The sequence below is a fragment of the Sinocyclocheilus grahami genome, unplaced genomic scaffold (genome assembly GCF_001515645.1).
Source record: "Sinocyclocheilus grahami isolate Dianchi unplaced genomic scaffold, SAMN03320097.WGS_v1.1 scaffold263.1, whole genome shotgun sequence".
Taxonomy (NCBI): Eukaryota; Metazoa; Chordata; class Actinopteri; order Cypriniformes; family Cyprinidae; genus Sinocyclocheilus; species Sinocyclocheilus grahami.
In genome coordinates, this window is record NW_015505442.1 from 191,558 (window position 1) to 210,774 (window position 19,217).

Genomic DNA, 19,217 nt, shown 5'->3' on the forward strand with positions numbered 1-19,217 from the left:
TACAAATAAAGACAGTCAACATAGTGAGTTGGTTCACGTGGCTGAACAGTTTATTGGTAACTGTGATATAAAAGCAGCAGTAACCCAGTGTGAAATGGAGATGGAGGTGAGAGGCTCAGATCTTGTTAAAGGCAGCAATGTCAACACTTTGGACCTACAACATAATGAGGAACAAACAGAGTATTGGTCAATAAAACCTTGAATATTTGTCCTAACAGTTTATAATGTAATCAAAGTGTGCATCTCCAAAAAAAAACGAGAACTTGACTATTTGGATTTCACCTAACCATGATAAAGAAATAATTTTATTTTAAAAGGTATATTGTAAATAAATGAAGACAAATATATGTATTTTTTGTCATTGTGATCATTTTCATCAATTTACCAAATGTAATGTCATGAAAATAAAGAAATAATTTAAATTATAAGTTATTTTATTTAATTAGTTACTGTAGTATTGTAATGCAACAAAAACACACATTTGCAAATATTAATACAGCATTATAAAATCAGTATTTTACTGCAATATAAAATAATTGTAATAAACTATAAAATAACTATTTTTAAAACTATTATAAAATAACTTTAATTTATATAATACAACTTAATATAAATTTTTATAAATTGTTTTATTTCTTTATTTTCATAGCAACTGTTCATTTGCCCTCATAATTTATCCTCTATTTTAAAAAAATTACCATTATGCAATAAATTAATGTTTCAAGTTTATACATTATTAAATAACTTTGTGTTTTACTGATATATTTACAATATTACTGATATACAATATACATATATACAGATTTTGCTTTTAAATGTACTGTATATAATGCACAAATAAAGACTATATTTAAGACCAATGTTTTATTTTTTATTGCAATAGAATATTTTTTATTATCATTTAATTATTTTAAGCAATGTCTTTATTTTCAAGATTAAAGTAATTATGATCTAATGCAAAAGTACAATGTCTGGACACAATGGAAACTGGAAGAGAAAATGTAAACAATAAAAGCAAAAAAAAATAAAAAAAGAAAGCCTCAATACTTTAAGATATTTAATTTTCTTTATACAAAATAAAAATTTTCTTTTGACTGTGGGGAGAAACGTGACCTGATCTTATTCTCAGATTTAGCAAAAAATATACTGCACTTACGTAGTCCTCAAATTTGGTGATCTCCTCTTCCAGGATGTCTGTTCCCACTTTATCGTCTTCTACGACACAGTTGATCTGCAGCTTTTTGATGCCGTAGCCGACAGGAACCAGTTTAGAAGCTCCCCACAGGAGGCCGTCCATCTGTATGGAGCGCACACACTCTTCCAGCTTGGACATTTTGGTCTCGTCGTCCCACTGATCAATGGAAAACCATATATTTGAAACGGAGGAATTATACTTCACACTTTAAAGATTGTGAGTGCTTAAGGTCTCGTACAGGTTTGACGTCCAGCAGGATGGAGGATTTGGCGATGAGGGCTGGTTTTTTGGACTTCCTCTGGGTGTATTCCTTCACCCTCTCTGCTTTGATACGCTCTGCATCCTCATCTTCCTCATCACTGCCAAAGAGATCAATGTCGTCGTCGTCGTCTGCACCATTATGTTCCTCAACCTTGGGCTTCTGGACAGGAGCAGCCTTCAGATAAAACAATATGCAGGTTATGAATGACTGAATTTGTTTAATGCACAAACGTTGACTTTATGAGGGCAGGATTTCACATCTACCTTGGTGACAGTAACGGTCTTTGAAGCCGGCGCTTGGCTCTTTTCCAGCACAGCCATTCTGGACTCCAGTTTGGACAGCACTGCTCTCAGATTATCCACCACTGGAAAAGCAACAGCTCTATTAATCTCACACTGATCATGAGCAGCTTCAACACAATCAAGTAACACAAACTGGCTATCAGCCAAAACTCAGTCAATCTCTGGGTCCGTTCCAAACTCTAGCGTGCTGCCAAAAAAAATAAAAATAAAAATAAATAAATTTAATTTAATTAAAGTTTGGGGGGAAAAGTTCAAAAACAAACATAAAAAAAAAAAATCACAAAAACTTTAATACTGAAAATATATAAAAACGTAAATTACAATTTTTATTATTTTAGTATTGAGATACTATAGTCTTTATTCAATTTCAATTTGAGTTCTAATAATTTAGTTCTTTATTTTGTATATGCCTATATAGATTTTATGAATTTTATTTTGTTTTATTAAATGTATTTTATTACATAAAGTTAAAGCTAAATGAAAATGAAAAAATGTTACCTAGGCAACTAACTGAAATACATTTTTTGTATAATATTTTATTTCAGTTAACATTTATTTCAAATAACAAAAATATTTCACATAGCTTTTGTTAACTATAATAACCCTCACTCAAAATATTAATAAACACTCCAATAGCATATAAAAAATTAACACTGGTTTCCACACCTTCAGACCAGCAAATTTCCATATCTTCTGTACTTTTTCAAGTTTTCTAGCAGACAAAATATTGTAGAGCTGAGCATAACTACAAACAAAAATATACTCATAAAATACATTTCTATGAATTTTCTAAGCCTGGAAAACTTTTTTCCTGTGGGAACCTGGCACAACTTTTGAACATCTGATCACAAATGGAACATAATACACAAGTTAAACATTTCTCAACTGTGCTGCATTTATGGACACGGCCACATTGAATCGCCATCATTCATTGTGGCTTATTTCACTGACAAGTGTCAACACCCATCGAGTCTTCAAATCAAAAACTGGGAAATTACTGTCTAGGTAGGCAACTCGTTTGATTTTGGAACAGCCATCACATGTCTCTTCTCATATGTACCTTTGTGCAGATTCTTGTTGTCCAGTTCCAGACTCTTCAGACGAGAGACCAGCTCACTCTGATCCTCAGACTTGCTGGCATTCTGACTCTGCAGATCAGATGGAGGAGAACCGAACCTTAGTGAATTACATCTATTAAAGAGCTGACTGTTAAAGGGGTCATATGATGCATGGCGCTGTGTGTTTCGTTGTGAAAGCCATTTCCTGAACCTGCAGAGTAGCCTACAATGCGTCTGTGGCACAAAGGCTGTTTCTATAAAGTGGGGCAGTTCCAACTTTGCAAGGACAGTCTGGGGCTTCTGACTCACATACTGCAAGTACGTTTTTATATTTAAAGAATTTGCCACTGACGATTCAAACGTGAGTTTTGAGCAGTTTAGAGTAGGGCTGTGTATCACCAGCAAAGTCACGATACGATACGTATCACAATACAGAGGCCACGGTACGATACAGGACTGCACTGAATTTTACCTCAGCAGAATTTAGTAAAACAGCTGTTTATTAAACACTGCATACTATAGGGCCATTAAAAAATAAAAATTAGAAGAGTTCTAAACTAATGCACTGTCTTCACACTCACAGTATCTCACGCACACACCTTTAGTCAGATCATGCTGCGCGAGCACAGACATTCTTTTTAGCACTCAGACAAACTTTTTAGCACTGCTCCGCAATTTTATCAAAATAGCTTAATCGCTGAAGAGCTACATTATCTTTCTCAACAAGAAGCTGGTTACATCATCGTTTCTAAAGCAATTAAAGCCACAGTTTCACTGTTAATAGAGAAACGCGGCAAAACGGTGGTAATTCATACATACACAGCCTCTCTCTCTCTCTCATGAATGAACACTTGACGAATTATGCTCAGCATGATATTACGTTTAATTTAATATAATATCATTAAGTAGTAATTAAATTTTACTACTTGAATTTGCATGCAGTTTACTTTTATGAAGGCTAAAACTTTAAACGAATGCATGAAAACTGTCATGCATTATGTCTGTGCCCTTAAAAACACACTCTCTTTTGTAAGTGTCAAGCAGTAATGTGTGCATGATCCACGCTGCTCCAGGCTCCATTCACATGCTTTTCATACAGACGTGAAGCTGAACCGCCCCACAGCACTTACGGTCTTCCTCTCCCGCTGTTTTTGAGTGCGAGCGTGCCTTTTACTACCCTGTAGAGTGGTCTTCGCCTGAGAGATTCACATTTAACCACCACAACCACAAAACAAATCAGAGAAAGAGATAAACTACTATAACAGCAACAGAGTTTTGCTCTAATAAAATTCAAAGAAAGAAAGCGATCATAGAAAAGATGAATGCATGTATTAAATGTCTTTCATTGGCTCTTCATTTTTTTTTTTGCTTCACTTTAAATCGGTCTTTTAATGACCTTTATGTTGCGAAGACATATATTTGTGCAAATACGCAAAGCTCTTTTCAAGGACAAGATCACCCAAAAATGAAACTTTGCTTAACATATGCTCAGGCCATCCAAGATGTAGACGACGGTTTCTTCATGGAAACAAATTTGGCAAAATTTTGCATTACATCACTCACACACCAATGGATCCACTGCAGTGAATGGGTGCCGTCAGAATGAGAGTCCAAACAGTTGATAAAAACATCACAATAATCCACAAGTAATTCAAACCACTCCAGTGCATCAATTAACGTCTTGTGAAACAGAAAGCTGCATGTTTGTAAGAAACAAATACATCATTAAGGACTAGGGATGCTCCGATCGCTCGGCCGGAGATCGGTATCGGCCGATAATCACATTTTATGACTCGATCGGTACTCACTACACTTGGCCAATCTCACGAACCGATCGCAATTTGATGACGTCAACGCGTGACGACGTACATGATGCGTGGGGACATAAATGATTTGGCGCCACAGTCATGTCATAACCGGTGTGGAAATGCTATGACGTTTCGAGAAACTATTTGTGTGTATGTTTTGCATGATATGATGAATGGATGGTTCATTTTTAACAGCAGATTCAGTAACGTTAGAGCTGATCTGCACCTCAGTGCACACGTCTGCGACACGTTACAGCTCCACGGGAACCGGAGCTGATCGCGGCAGCTCTAATGCTTGTGTTTATATCGGCCAGCCCCCGGTACGTTTCTGAAGTGGCTCTCCGCGCTGCTTGGCTAAAAATAGTCTTTTGTGAGCTGACAGTGTGGAGGACGGAACAATACCTCGTCGGAGCCGTAAGGGATAACGGTAACATAACATGCTGATCATGGGCTGCTTTTAAACGAACATTTATTTATAAAACTAAATATGTTCTTTGGCCATATTAGCCTACTCAATAGCAATAACACAGGCTTTACTCCTTTCAAACTTTATCTGGAATGTCACCGTTTGTGTCACTGCAACTTCCCGATCAGGCGAGCGAACACACACACGCACATTAAATCGTCTGCCTCATGAAAAAAATGTATCATATTAGCCTACTCAATAGCAATAACACAGGCTTTACTCCTTTCAAACTTTATCTGGAATGTCACCGTTTGTGTCACTGCAACTTCCCGATCAGGCGAGCGAACACACACACACACATTAAATCGTCTGCCTCATGAAAAAAAAATGTATTTAAAAAAATGTAGTTAATATTTGCATCATTTATGATTTATTTTGCCCACCTGCGACCCACCCGCAAATAATCAGAATGCATTTTTTTTATTACCCAATCAGCGGATTATCCGCAGCGCCCGTGGAAAAGCAAAATATGTTTGCTGCGTAAATCAGACGGACTTACCGAAAATTCTCATTCATTCTCTGCCAGCAGGAGGTGCGTTAAAGTGGGAGAAACAGAGGTTTCCCCAGTAACGGCTGTACACAATGCAGCGCTGAGCTCACAAACGCTGCTTTATCAGGCATATAACATGCAAGATGAAATGAAAATGACATCGAAAATTTTCTAAAGATAGTCTTCCTTCAGAAATACAGTGATATAAAAACACCCGCGGCTCGTTTTGATTTTTAAACGTGCAGTACGTGCTCATGTTTATTCAACGAAGCCTTCTGGAAAATCTGTCAGTTTTGATGTTGGGGCGAGTGTGACTGCGTTTGTAGCCGGCGCCATAGCCAGACTGATAAACAAACACAGACCGGAAATTAACTTCAGGCCAGGCGCATGTGTCCGATGAAACAGTCTATATAAAGCTTGAAGCATCAGAATCGGCCGATCACCATGACAAGAAATCGGTACTCCGTATCGGCTGCAAAAATCCTGATCGGAGCATCCCTATTAAGGACTTGTATATATTGCAATATTATGGACTTGTATTTTAGCCAGAAGCACAAACACACACTAACCATCCTCAGGCAACTGCACAGCAACCTGCTTCCTCTTACAATATGAATGATGACAGATGAACACAAGACTGAGAACAACAGAGCACACACATTGCAAAATGCACAGGCACAAACACAACCAAAGATGTCATGCTGGGAAGGAGATCAAGCTAGACCTACTTGCTACAGCTAAGTGCTTTTAGGTGAACACAGTTGGATTATATAAAGTATTTGAGGTGATCTTTGATTCTTAGTCAGAGCATTTGACTTTTCTGAAGTGTCTAGTAAGCATATGCTTTGAAGATAAGCGAGGAGTCAAGTAACTGCTGACAGAGGAACCAAATACAGCAGCATCAGTGAGAAGAGACCGTGAGAGCTTCTGTCTGTTTTGGGAAATTTATGGAGCCTTTTAAAAAAATCTGTGCACGTGATTTTAGAAATTTACTTCAAAAATTAACATGCCAATTGGATAAACCTACAAAAATGTAAATATTGACAAGCAAAGTCTGCAAAACGAGTGCAGCGGGTCAATTATTTTTAATCGGTCCAATCGATGTGCCAACTTCTAAGCCCAAAAGATATACATGTGTAAAACAAAAGTTTGCATGTTTACATTCAATATTACAGTTCTCAAATCTAAAGGTCCATTCAAAACTATTCACATTCTTTTCAACTTTTATAAGTCTCTGAGAAATAAATTGATCATTTAGGTATTTTAGTGAAAATAAAACTCATCCATAAAATTAATTTGTTAATGTTAATCTTTGCTGACAATATAAAATTAGAGAATATAGTGTATATTGCGATGATGTTGAAAGTAAGCCAATTTGAAGTTTTTGTAGGAAGACTGCACTTTTTGTATCATTTTAATTTTTTTTATATTTCACATTTTAAGTACTTAATTTTTAATCGCCATTGATTGACCAGCTATATCAATATATTGGCCACTCAATGGCCCAATATTTGTAAATTATCAGCATCAACATATAATGTATTACACAACAACAAAAGGTCAGTTTTCTAAAACAATTTCTGTTTGCTCGATTTGCCCAACATAGTATAATTAACTCAACCAATGGCACATGTATGGGGCAGACCAATCTGATCAGAACAATTGCACATGGGCACCTCACAAACAAACAAACAAACAAAAATAAATTAAGGCTTAGAAAAAAATTTGGTGTAGAATTTAATTGTGTAGGATTTACTCACTTAAAAATTGCTTGTAAATTTCGCAAATATTCACAAACAAATGGCAAGTAGCACACTGAATTAAAAATGTTTTGTTTAAGTAGAAAGATTGAAAGAGTATTTATTTGTAAAACTCAATCTTTGATATTTGATAAAGATATTTCAACATAATTCTTTTTTTAGTATTTTAGAATAAAGTAATTTAAATAATTTCAGGTTTATGTTTAAATTTAAAACTAAACAAATTAATCCACCAAATCAGCCACCACTCCAAATCCTTATACAGTTCATAAATTGTTTATATGGGTTAGTAATCTGCATGTACATTTGACTAATCCATAACTACAGCTGATTTTGTTTCTTCCTGTCAGGGGTACAGAGAGGGTTCTGTAAACATGCTAAAATAGCACAGGGATATTTTTGGAGAGTAAGTGTTTGTACCGTAGCTCCAGTCTTGTGGGTGATAGGCAGCTGAACTAAAAGCTGCCCTGTTAATTTCACCTCCAACTTGGTTAGAGCTTCATGAAGTGGAATTAAATCAGCCCTTCAAACTGGTCCCATGCAGGACGACAGTTATCGAGCGTCAGTAATCACTCTTAAATGTGCTTCACAAGACGATTACAGGACCAATTCAGTATGCTCCAAAAATGAGTTGAGATTATAATGAGATTTCATATTTTGGAGGCAGTACTCACTCCGGCTAGGGATTGCTGGATATTCTGTCAGGCTTTAGCAATGTCCTGCATGATGGCACTAGTAACTCTCTCCTGGAAGGGTACAGCGGTGTAAAAAGGCCCATGTCAAACAAACCAGCAAGAGGCAGAGAGTAAGCATGCAAGCAAACAAAAAAGCACAGGTGCATAGAGAAGCGCTGTCAGTGCAGACTATTCAGCACATGAGCGAAAAGAAAAAGCAGACACCTGGAAAAACAGATGATAGATGGATGTACAGCAGCTGAGTAAACAGGAACTCATGCCTCACCATTAGGATTCTGTCACCATCATTCATTAATACAATTTCTGGTTTGTGTGAAAAGCCAAATGAGGAAGATTTAGACTCTCAAATTGTGCTTTGCTCTGACACCTGGGTCTGTAGGGGGCAGTACCTGAGGTGTCTGAGGGATGCCGTTCCTGCCCTCGTAGAAGTGTCTCTCGGCCTCGTCGTATCTGGACTTGTCAAACCAGATGTTCTCCTGGCCGAGTCCTTGAAGTCCACTCATTGTGATGCTAAGAACATAAAAACGAGACGTGAGTGTTAGAATTAGCAAACACACAGCTTTAGAAAGACAAGTATAAAAAATAAGAATTAAAACGCAAGTCTTTAATGAATTTTTTTATGCAAATCATTAAAGAGTGTGATAAAAGCATGAAAACATAAGCAAGTATAAATCAAGCCAAGCAAGCCGAGCACCATCCATATGTGCCACATGTATGAATGCATACTTCTATTTCAGTATTTTCACATTTTATTGGTTTCAGAACCATTTAATTTATATTAGTTCTCTTGAATTTGGATCCTTACCATTTGAATACAGAATTCATTTCTAGAGATTTTCCCGCATTCAAGTTTTTCTCAGCCCAAACAACTAATAATATTTTAGTTTATTTTTTGAATAAGTGATTATCTTATTATAATTTTTTTTTAAATAACCATGTCAGAATCTACAAAAGCTGGAGGAGTCTTACTTCAACGTGTTGGGTCACACAACCCATGTTTAAACAAAACCACACTTTGAATAAATTGGGAAAAACAAATTTTTTGAACTAGATTAAACTATCAGAGACCATGATGGGCTAGCTAACCGCTGGCTTAATTATAGCAGCCGTGATGGACAATAAATAGCTAAACATAGCTAATGCAAGTAATTTTTTTACTGATGTTGTTGCTATCTGAAAACAAGGAGCATATAGATGCCATAACAATAAACAAACAAGCATTGAAAAGAAATTACACAATCTTATACAGTATAGTAACAAAATGGGAATATTTATTGGCAACATATTTATACTATACTGTACCTATACCTAAACCAACCTATCACCAGTTTATTTAAAAATCTCTCTTTTTCATTATTATACTGTAGATTTCCATACATTGAATCACTGAAATTAGCATTATCAAATGGCTAGTATTTTTGCTTTAGTGAGTAAAATCTATTGTGAGATGCACTGCATTTTGTATTCAAGTATGTGAAAGACTCCTTGTTGTGAACAAACCCTTCATTAGTTATTTGTTCTGATCTAACGATTTCATTCATGCCGTAAACAGGCCTTTACTGTCAAAGTAAAATAAATTAAAGACTGCAGATGATCAATAGTAAACTTGTATACCCCTTAAACACCAACTTTATAATGCAGGAAAAACTCTAATTATGTAGTCCAGGTCTTGCAGTAGATTTTGTAGAACGGTTATTTGGATTGAAGTCCATTCAACCACTAAAACTTTTTTTTTTTTTTTTTTGCTGACACAGGCTGCAGACAATGGGATAGATTTTGCGTACCAAAGCCCTCGGATTAGTTTCACACCGATCAACTTTCACCCAGCAGCCAATGGTGACACAAACCAGGTTGAGGCTTTTGAAAGGTGAAAAATATTTAATAAAATCCACAAACTCACAAAAACACACCGTTCAATAAATGAGAAGGCAGTTCCTTAAAGTCAATTGTCCCATGCCCCTAAACTAGCCATACTTGTCCCTTTTCTGAGGGGCGCGTTCGGTCTCAGAGAGGACCCTCTTCCTGTTACTTTTTGGGAGCTGCCGATCGGGTTCAGACGAGGATCGTTGGTGGGTCGAACCCCGCTGCTGTTGACGTGACACATAGGAACGCGTGTACGTTTGGTTCGCCTCCTCTTGCAGTTGTTGCGCACCGTTGCGTTTAGCTCTGAAGACCAGGGTGCGGGGAATTCGATCTTTTGGGGAGGATGAAACCGGAGGTGTCCCGGTCCCTGCGCTCAACAAGGATTGATAAGCGTCGTCTGCCTGCTCATATACGCTGCGGTTGAACCAAACCTTCTCTCCTCTAATGCCCTGAGAGGTCCGATCATGATACAAAAGACCTTTTTCTTCAGAACCCTGATTTTCAGACCGGGACAAACGAGTGGGTTTCCTCTTTCCGTCGTTTGAATTCGGCAGATTCCTTGTCTGTTCGAGTTCAGTTTCTTCTTTGGCTCGAGACCCCCGCTGGCTTTCCATCCTCTAACTCATTTACAGCATATAAGGAAAAACAAAAAAATAGGCAGATGCTGAAAAATTAGTCTGAGCTGATGTTGGACACCGTGAATGAGGGCAGAGGTGGAAACAACCAAGCGCATCCAGGAGCCTTGCAGAACAGCCAGTCCATATCAGCAGAAGACAAAGAGTTCACGAGGGAAACATTCCAATAGGGATTCATCAAGGGAACCAATACAATTACTTGAAGTTTTGAATTTAGAGTAATTTTATTTTAATTTTGTATTTGCAGTCTGGTCAAAGATGACAATTAGAGATGTAACAATGCATGCCGAACCGGTTGAAAATCAATGATCGGTTGAGATGATAAACAAAACGCAATATAATTGGGGGTTTACATGAATGTAACTCTGATGGGAATTGTCTTCAGAAAAAGTATAGATGGTATTTTCTTCTCATCTTGTCTTTGTATAATGCATATTAAAGTAGTATTCATAAATGCAGCCCTGCTATTGCTGCTATTCCATAAGCGCCACCTGCTGTCAGAGAGTGAATCTGTGCTCTCGTGCAGCCTCTCTGCCGTTTCGGTTTCGTTCAGATGAGCTTTATATAGTATAAAGTCAGACCATTCGGTTTTTGAAACTATACAATCAAATTTTAATTAAAAACTGCTCATGCTACATGTATGCAGCATCTTTGTTCGGATCATGATTAAAATGCAGTTGTTTCCTCTAATTTCTAATAGAAAGAGCAAAGGCAAAGCCTTAGTTTGTTTATATAAACATACTATATTTATACATTTATAAATATATTTATTTAATTTGGGATTTGTTTAAAATTATCAATTTAGTTTTGTTATTTGACATTTCAATTTCACAAATAAATGTGCAGCATAGTGTCTGAGAAATAATAAAAGGACAACTATTCATTTATAATTTGTCTTAAATCTCATTTTGTTAATTTTTTTTGAAAAAAATCATATTGAGAAACCAGTATCATGAATCGTATCGCAATGTGAGTTAGTGAATCGTTACATCCCTAATGACAATTACCAAATTAATGGTTTTCCCTTTGACAAATAAAAAAATAATAATTAAATTAAAATCTTAAAAATCAGCCATGCAAGTTGAACAAAACAGCATGAACAAAACATTAGCTTTTTGCCCATATCCAACAAGTCACATAAAATTGCAGTCAAATGCCTTAATATATTTAAAAATACATATATTCTGGCTTATTTTCAACTTGATGCCTAAGTATTGCATGTGCAACATGCAGTTGATTACCACACATTTTTCTAAGCTAATCACCTGGTTAATAAATGTCATCTGAACAATAATTGGAGCTACAGGAAAAACACAGAAAAATGCACACAATCCCAAATCTCTTCACTGGAAACTATCCTGAGCTGTGATGTGAAAAGCAAAAGTCCCCAATGAATATTAAATGTACATATACGGTTTAAATGTCATTATATAAAGTTGACCATCTCATTAACTATTTTAATGTCCGTCAATGGAAGGCATGGTTTAGTTGAATAGCGCAATTAGGGCATCTACCAAAAGGGACTAACTGGACCATGCTAACCTGCCAAACCTTGACCTTACCAAATGCTACACCAACAGTTAAAACATTGGCTATGCGAGATATGCAACACATACTGTAGTGTATATTAGGGCTGCACGATTAATCGAATGCGACCATCGTGCACATTTTGATAGTAATGCCGGTTCTGTAATCAGCAGGAAATCATCATCACATGCTTTCAGATGGAGCAGAATTTACTACACATAGCCGTAGTTCACTGACAAGTTATGCAAAAAAAATTTAATAAAATCGCAGACGATTTTATTGCGCGGTTATGAAATCGAAGAAATTGTTCGTGATAACGACAGCTGTTTGCATAGCTTCTCAGTGAACTACGGCTCTGTGAAGTAAATGCTGCTCCATCTGAAAGCATGTGAAAATACCACATTTAATAACATTTTTACTCCAAACTCATGTCATAACGTCGGTCGAGTGTTTGAAATAAATCCTTCTGTGAGATGATGTGGCTTCTTACACAGAATAAGGCACGCAACATATTTCATAGTATTTAAGCAGTGATAAAGGCATTGCATTATAAATATACTTTATTTTCATAAAAATTATAATAATAAGAACTCCGATAAACCGTATATTGCCGAAGTCATGTGTTTATTAGTCACGTTGATGCATTATAAATATACTTTATTTTAATTGAAATTATAATAATAAGAACTCCGATAATCTGTATATTGCCATCGTCGTGTGTTTATTAATCACGTTGAATCAATGAAAGCAGTTGAATCTTCTGTTTATTCAGCTGCATTTTCTGGGTTTCTTCTGCGAGGCGTATTTGTAGTTTCAGCGCGAGAGCACCCTCTGGCCTTCGGATGGAGATTTACTGCTGATCACAGAACCGTGCTTCACTGAAAGATACGCATGACAATTGCAGCTTCTGTCGATTCGCGATCTCGATTCCATTTCGATTTATCGTGCAGCCCTAGTGTATATTATGTGAAAATGGCAACAATCAGGTTGAAAATAGCCAGGAATATTCTATTAACATGTTCCTACCCTAAGAAAAAATGACAATTAAAATGGGGCGAAGTCATGCCACAATTCAAACTCAAACAAAATCCAAACTTCTAAACTACCTGAACTATTCTTTTGTCTGAAAATCCATCACACAGGTTACAAACACACCATGCAGTGCATTTCCACACCGACCTGCTGAGGTGTTCAGAGAAAACAAGCGATGACGAGGGCTTTTCACCTTCCCTTTAACAATGAGCATTTAATTATTAGGAGAGCTGAGAAATGAGCACCAAGTACGAACTCGTCTGACACCAGTGGCCCACAAAAGACATAGAGCCAGACTGACTAAACAGGGCAAATTAGCACAAGACTACAATCCTTTAAAAGCATAGATGGGAGTGGAAAGTTCTGCAGATGATCTACTAACAATGTGCAAATTTAAAAAACACAAAATGACCAATGCAATCTACCAAGAATTTCCAAAGCAACTATCCCAGCCATGTCAGGCCAAAATGGGTTAAGACATGTTTTTTTGGGGCTCAAATTCCCATTAATTTACTATGAGTGAATGTTGAATCAATTTTTATTTAATATTAAAATATTTATTAGATTTATTTAATATTAATTTGTAATGTAATACTCTGCTCCCATAAATATTGCATATGAAAGGGAAACTCCTACAAATGCATATGCAATTATGTCAGCCTTAACTTTGTCCACACTTTTCATAGCTAATTTTTCACGGAGTGTCTTTATTAAATCCTGACAGTAGTTTTTTTTTATGCTAAAAGAGGGTTTAAGCTGTTAGTAAATCAGGCCCATAGAGTGATGAATAAAGTCATATAGCATTATTCCCATTAAGTCAAAATAATTTGCCAATAATAAGAATGTTATGAAAGATTAGTGTACTTGGTTACAGTGTCCAGAGCTGTAGACAAAAATGTCTCAAGAAAGAGCATGTTTGATATGACATGTGGTGTTTAAAACAAGAATAAAGTTCAACATTTTATTGTTTGCCATCTCCTATCAAGCTGTCATTTGTTTAAATGCAAAGCGTGAAAACCAAATACTGCTTAATTGTATTGTATTCATTCATAAAATACCATTAAATTTACCTTGGCCTTTCAAATGGGGTGAAATTCATATCACCAAGTGAAATAGATGGGCATTTTATTTATGCAAATTAATTGCTTGTAGGCAGTGTTGGGGGTAACTCGTTACAAGTAACGCGAGTTACGTAATCAGATTACTTTTTTCAAGTAACTAGTAAAGTAACGCATTACTTTTTTAATTTACAAGAAAATATCTGAGTTACTTTTTCAAAAAAGTAATGCCAGTTACTTTGTTTTCTCATTTATTGACTGACAAGTCAAAGAAAGTACATATGTAAGTACAGAAAGTAATATGTCCCCATATTGGGAGAAATTGGAAGCACAGAGGAATTGTGTGCGCTGTGTGAACATGATGCTACTGTAGTTCTAGACTAAATGTAAATGTGCATTAATTCATCCCACTCACAATAAACAGATTTAATATTCATCAAAATGAATTAAAACAGTGAAATGCAAACTCAGAATATGATGCAAACCTGCAATAATTAAATATGTTAAATAACACAAATGTATCTAATCCCAATGTCTTCGCTGCTGACCTTTGATGATCCAGTTCAACCATACTAATAAGCACAAATGACTTTAGATAAACTAACAATTGTGCTTTGTTTTTTTATTGCTGAAGAGTGTTTCTTCTCCTGCGTTCTACTGTACAGACGTGAATTTACTTTTGCTTCAGCCTGAGGTTTATTCATTACACTTTTTGGTGTGAAAGGGCTTTTATATTTGCTATAAATAGAACTTCTATTAAAAACAATCAAGCCCTGCTTATATTTAAAAAGTAACGCGAAAGTAACGCAAAAGTAATATAACGCATTACTTTCCATAAAAAGTAACTAAGTAACGTAATTAGTTACTTTTTGGGGGGGGCTGTAACGCAATATTGTAATGCATTACTTTTAAAAGTAACTTTCCCCAACACTGCTTGTAGGCCATGAAGAGCAAATAAACCCGAGTAACACGCCTAACCCAGATTTAAACCAGCAGAGGCCTGTAGGTCAGGATTATATGACACATACAGATCCGTTACAGATGCTTCATGTGATCCACCCTGTTTATGAACACATGAAACACAAACTACAGCACTGAAACTTCATGTACGCCGTCACTGTCAACCCCACCTGCTTCATGAAAGTTTTATAAACTCGTGAAACATGGGTTTTATTCACGTCTGATAAACTGTATGAGTGCGTGATGTGGAGGCAGCTGAACAAGTTCAGGAAGGTTTAACTGAGTTTCATACGCAGCCACGTGGCGCGACACGCACAGCGGAACACTTCAGTAACAACACGATAAAAGTCAAATATGTTTACCACAACCGTATTAGTGAAACCTAAAGTTTTACTTACTTTCGAAGAGTTTGATAAGTGACAAGCGGTTCGAACTTCTTCACCGGACTCCTTATTACAGAAAGAGACTGAGGAAACCGGGTAACGCGCACTTATAGCTGAGAGAGGGGTTTTCCTTTAAATGTTGTTGTTCATATGATACTATTCTACACAGGCCATACTACTTTAGCATTATAAAATGCGTAAATATTACTAAATAATTGCGTTAATGTTATACAATATGTAAAAACTTGTAAAATGTAGCAAAGTGCAAGGATTTTATGAATGTCACCCCACCCCAGAACAGAGATGGTACGTTCAGTTACGTTGCAACGAAACATTCCGTCCTCGTGCTCGAACTAACAGCTGCACATTAATACGAGCTCAGATTAAAGCTATTGCATCAAGCAAAAGAACTACAAATAAAAACGTTCTACTAAAATTCTGGCCTTTTTATTTTATTATCATGATATTTTCTGCCTTCTCTTTAGCTGTTATGAATTAATGCTAATAAAGTACTTTGAAAATATAAATTAATTTTCTACTTCTATAATCAGAATATTTTCTATTCTTCTTCTATTTTAGAAGACTTCGTTAGGCTATATAAAACCGTTGTCGGGTTTTACTAGCCATTGCGAGGTTTATTATCTGACAGTGACAAATCCGATTAGAAATTGCTTGGAAATAAATGACTACCGATAGGTTATTATCTGAGGACATCACCGAAACATTGTTTTACATCGTTAGGACACATTATGCATTTAAAGTAATACGAACACACATGCTTATTTCTTTCGGGGTTTTTAAAGATTCGTTTTTACCAGGAGTGGGGTTCAAAGCCACGAGGACATTTGTACATTGGATTTGTCCATATGTGGCTATATTTTATTAACCTTGAAACTTCCATTTATTTAATGAAATTAACAATATTACAAAAAGTTGTCTTTAACTGGAGTCGAACCCAGGTCTTGGTGAGCACCTGCGATAGGAAACAGTGTAATATAAATGCGCTATTTTCCAGGAGCCCCTCACTGCAGAACACAAGATCCAGGGGCCGTGGTTGGATCCACATCTACTGTATATCACTGTGCGCATGCTAAGGAAGAACTGTATTTGAACGTCAAATTTCACCCTTTCTTTTCTTCATTTCTCCTTTCTCTTCTTCCCCTTTTCTTTTTCTTCCTTCCCCTTCTTCGTCCCCGACTTTGACGGAATAGCTTTATCACACAGAAAGGCCTTCTGGCCCAGCCAGAAACATGTTACGAATATGTTTTTTAGGTTTGAGTTTTCTAATCTTTCTTCAAGAGTGTATCAAATGTAGATCAATGGACATAATCGATCATAAAATGTTCTTAACTGGCACTATGTTCCATCTGTTTGCTCTGGACAAAGTGGTACTACTGTTTTACACAATCTGGATTAATTCAATCTGAGGCTAAACCTTATACACAGTTTTGAGTGGTCTAAAGCTTCTAAGAGGAGTGGAGTTTAAACTCAGAAAGACATTCGTCCACTGGATCTTAGATCCTACACCTTAACCACTCAGTGCTGGCCCGTTTTGCAAGTCCATCCTCTCAGTAAAACATTTTCAAATATAATGAATAGGATGTTTCTTTGAGTCAAATGCTGAAAGAAACCAATGAACATGTCACAAAGGATGTGTTGTTTATGTTTGAGTTTTCTTTCTTCAAGAGTGTCAGACAGAATTTTTTCCAAAGGGTTACAGCATCTTGAGGTATTATATAATTGAATGGATAAAAACGAATCAATTAGATGACAACTTTTAAAGTTTTCTATAGAAATTCCAAGTAAAATACCATTCATTCAAAGAAAATATTTGACATAATAAAGAGGAGAAAAGTCCATTTAAAAATGTTTTAAAAAGTCAAAAATCATAAATTAAACATAAAAATAATTATAAATGACAAATGCTCATTAAATGTTTAGTTTGGTTTCTGAAGCATTAAGTTAATGCTTAATTAATGGCTCATCAACCATAACTCCTTCAAAAACAGCTAGAAACCTTGGAGTTATGATTGATGATAAGCTGAATTTCTCAGACCACATTGCTAAAACTGCTAAATTTTGGTTACATTTTTAAATGAGCTTTTTAACCCAACAGTTGGGTTAGTCCATATTTGACCCAACATTGGGTTAAAACAACCCAGCATTTTTTAGAGTGTAGGAAGATCAGGCCCTTTCTTTCAGAACATGCGTCACAACTCCTTCAAGCTCTTGTTCTATCCAGGCTGGACTATTGTAATGCTCTCTTGGCAGGTCCACACCTTGCTACGTGTACTGCGTTAGGCTAACCGAGACTTGTCATTTGCACTTATATATTGTTGCTCTTTTGTTAGTTTTGACTGCTTGCATTGTCCTCATTTGTAAGTCGCTTTGGATAAAAGTGTCTGCTAAACGACTAAATGCTTTCCTTTTAAGCACTGAACCCTTCAACCTATGCCTAGCATTCCTGCTGGGGATGGATGGCAAAATCACACAACATAACTTTAGTCATTAATTATACAAATTTAGCAAACATTTATGTATTTTTATGAACCTTTGCTTTCATTTAAACCAAGTTGTATAATCTTACTGTCTGTTCCATCAGAGGTACTCAACAAGGACTGAAAACTGTGCCAACCAATCCTGGTCTTTCCTACAAAATCCCTAGAAATGGCTCAGTGTTTCTACCAACGTTGTGTTCAATTATTCACATTTAACAGACGACATTTCTCCCCTGAAACATCTGACCCCACTGAAGAACCTAAAAATAGGTATTTTCTTATATTAAATATTGATGCATCAATCATGCGTCTGTCTACAAAATCAAAAATAACTTACCTCTACAAAAATCCACACATCTCTGAAACGAGCATTTTACATTTTAAAGTCGATCCGACCCTGCGATGAGGACGCCCACACGTGCATCAGTCGAAGAGGGGGCGACTGCGAGTGTGACTTCAGTCTGTCGAGTGTACATTCAAAAAGAAGAGCAGATCACTCTGTTTGAGGAGTTACAGGGATATTCTGTGCTTCTTGGGTCTTCACACACTCTTGGCTTTAATATGACCGTTCTAAACCTGTGTTAATTCCCGACTTTTTGGAGAGCTGTAAGTATTTAATGTGAAATATTTTCTACGTATTTAAATTGTACAGTGACCATTATATAAAACTAATATATTTCTTTCAGAACGAACAAAACTTGTACCGTCGTTTTTAATGTTACGCACATCTGTAAGAATACATTTTAAAGGCTTATGGTAACATGGTTACGAATACATCTCTTGTAAAAACCCTAAAGGAATCATATTGGAAGGTTTATCATGAAGTTGAACGTAGAATTGAAAAAACGCTTCCTTATATATTTAATCAAAAGGAAAACTGTACCAGTTTGATTCCTATTTCATCCCATTACACTTTATTTGAAGTCACTGATTACATATAATAATAGAACTTTCCATTGGGGTTTATTGGGTTTATTTAAAAAAACCTTGCCCCTAACCTTTACTAACTGATTGTTTAAAAAAAAAAAAAACTAACACCAACACAGCTTCTCTAATCTTTTTGCATTCTATTTGTTTTATTTCTATTTTTTATACAATTACAGTTCTGACTTCTGATTAACAAAAGCAAAAAGGCCTCTAACACTAGCTTGCTCTATTCTTTTTCTATTATATCTGTTTTCTTTTTAATTATTATATGACTAAAAAAAACCTTACGTGTACTGCG

General features: G+C 36.0%; 1 protein-coding gene across 2 annotated transcripts; it reads right to left on the reverse strand.

Annotated features, from left to right (window-relative positions):
• Nucleotides 1-24: 24 nt before the first annotated feature.
• On the reverse strand, nt 25-10,516 carry LOC107599238 (elongation factor 1-delta-like). 2 transcript variants are annotated; one of them, XM_016290773.1, is made up of 8 exons: nt 10,011-10,516; nt 8,426-8,546; nt 3,948-4,013; nt 2,820-2,907; nt 1,721-1,821; nt 1,434-1,631; nt 1,157-1,351; nt 25-154 (listed from the first exon to the last, which is right to left on the reverse strand). In XM_016290773.1, exons 1-8 carry the CDS (start codon nt 10,511-10,513, stop codon nt 116-118), a joined length of 1,311 nt encoding a protein of 436 aa, XP_016146259.1. In that variant the 5' UTR covers nt 10,514-10,516; the 3' UTR covers nt 25-115. The 2 variants fall into 2 exon arrangements, with proteins under 2 accessions (XP_016146259.1, XP_016146260.1); XM_016290774.1 differs by lacking the exon at nt 3,948-4,013.
• Between the last annotated feature and the right edge of the window lie 8,701 nt (nt 10,517-19,217).

Excerpts from the sequence above, each read along its gene's own strand:
- LOC107599238 (XM_016290773.1), bottom strand. The coding sequence starts at position 10,513 with ATGGAAAGCCAGCGGGGGTCTCGAGCCAAAGAAGAAACTGAACTCGAA. Across the intron at positions 2,908-3,947 it reads AACAGCGGGAGAGGAAGACC|AGTCAGAATGCCAGCAAGTC; the intron begins GTAAGTGCTGTG and ends TCTGATCTGCAG. Across the intron at positions 1,822-2,819 it reads CAACAAGAATCTGCACAAAG|TGGTGGATAATCTGAGAGCA; the intron begins GTACATATGAGA and ends TTGCTTTTCCAG.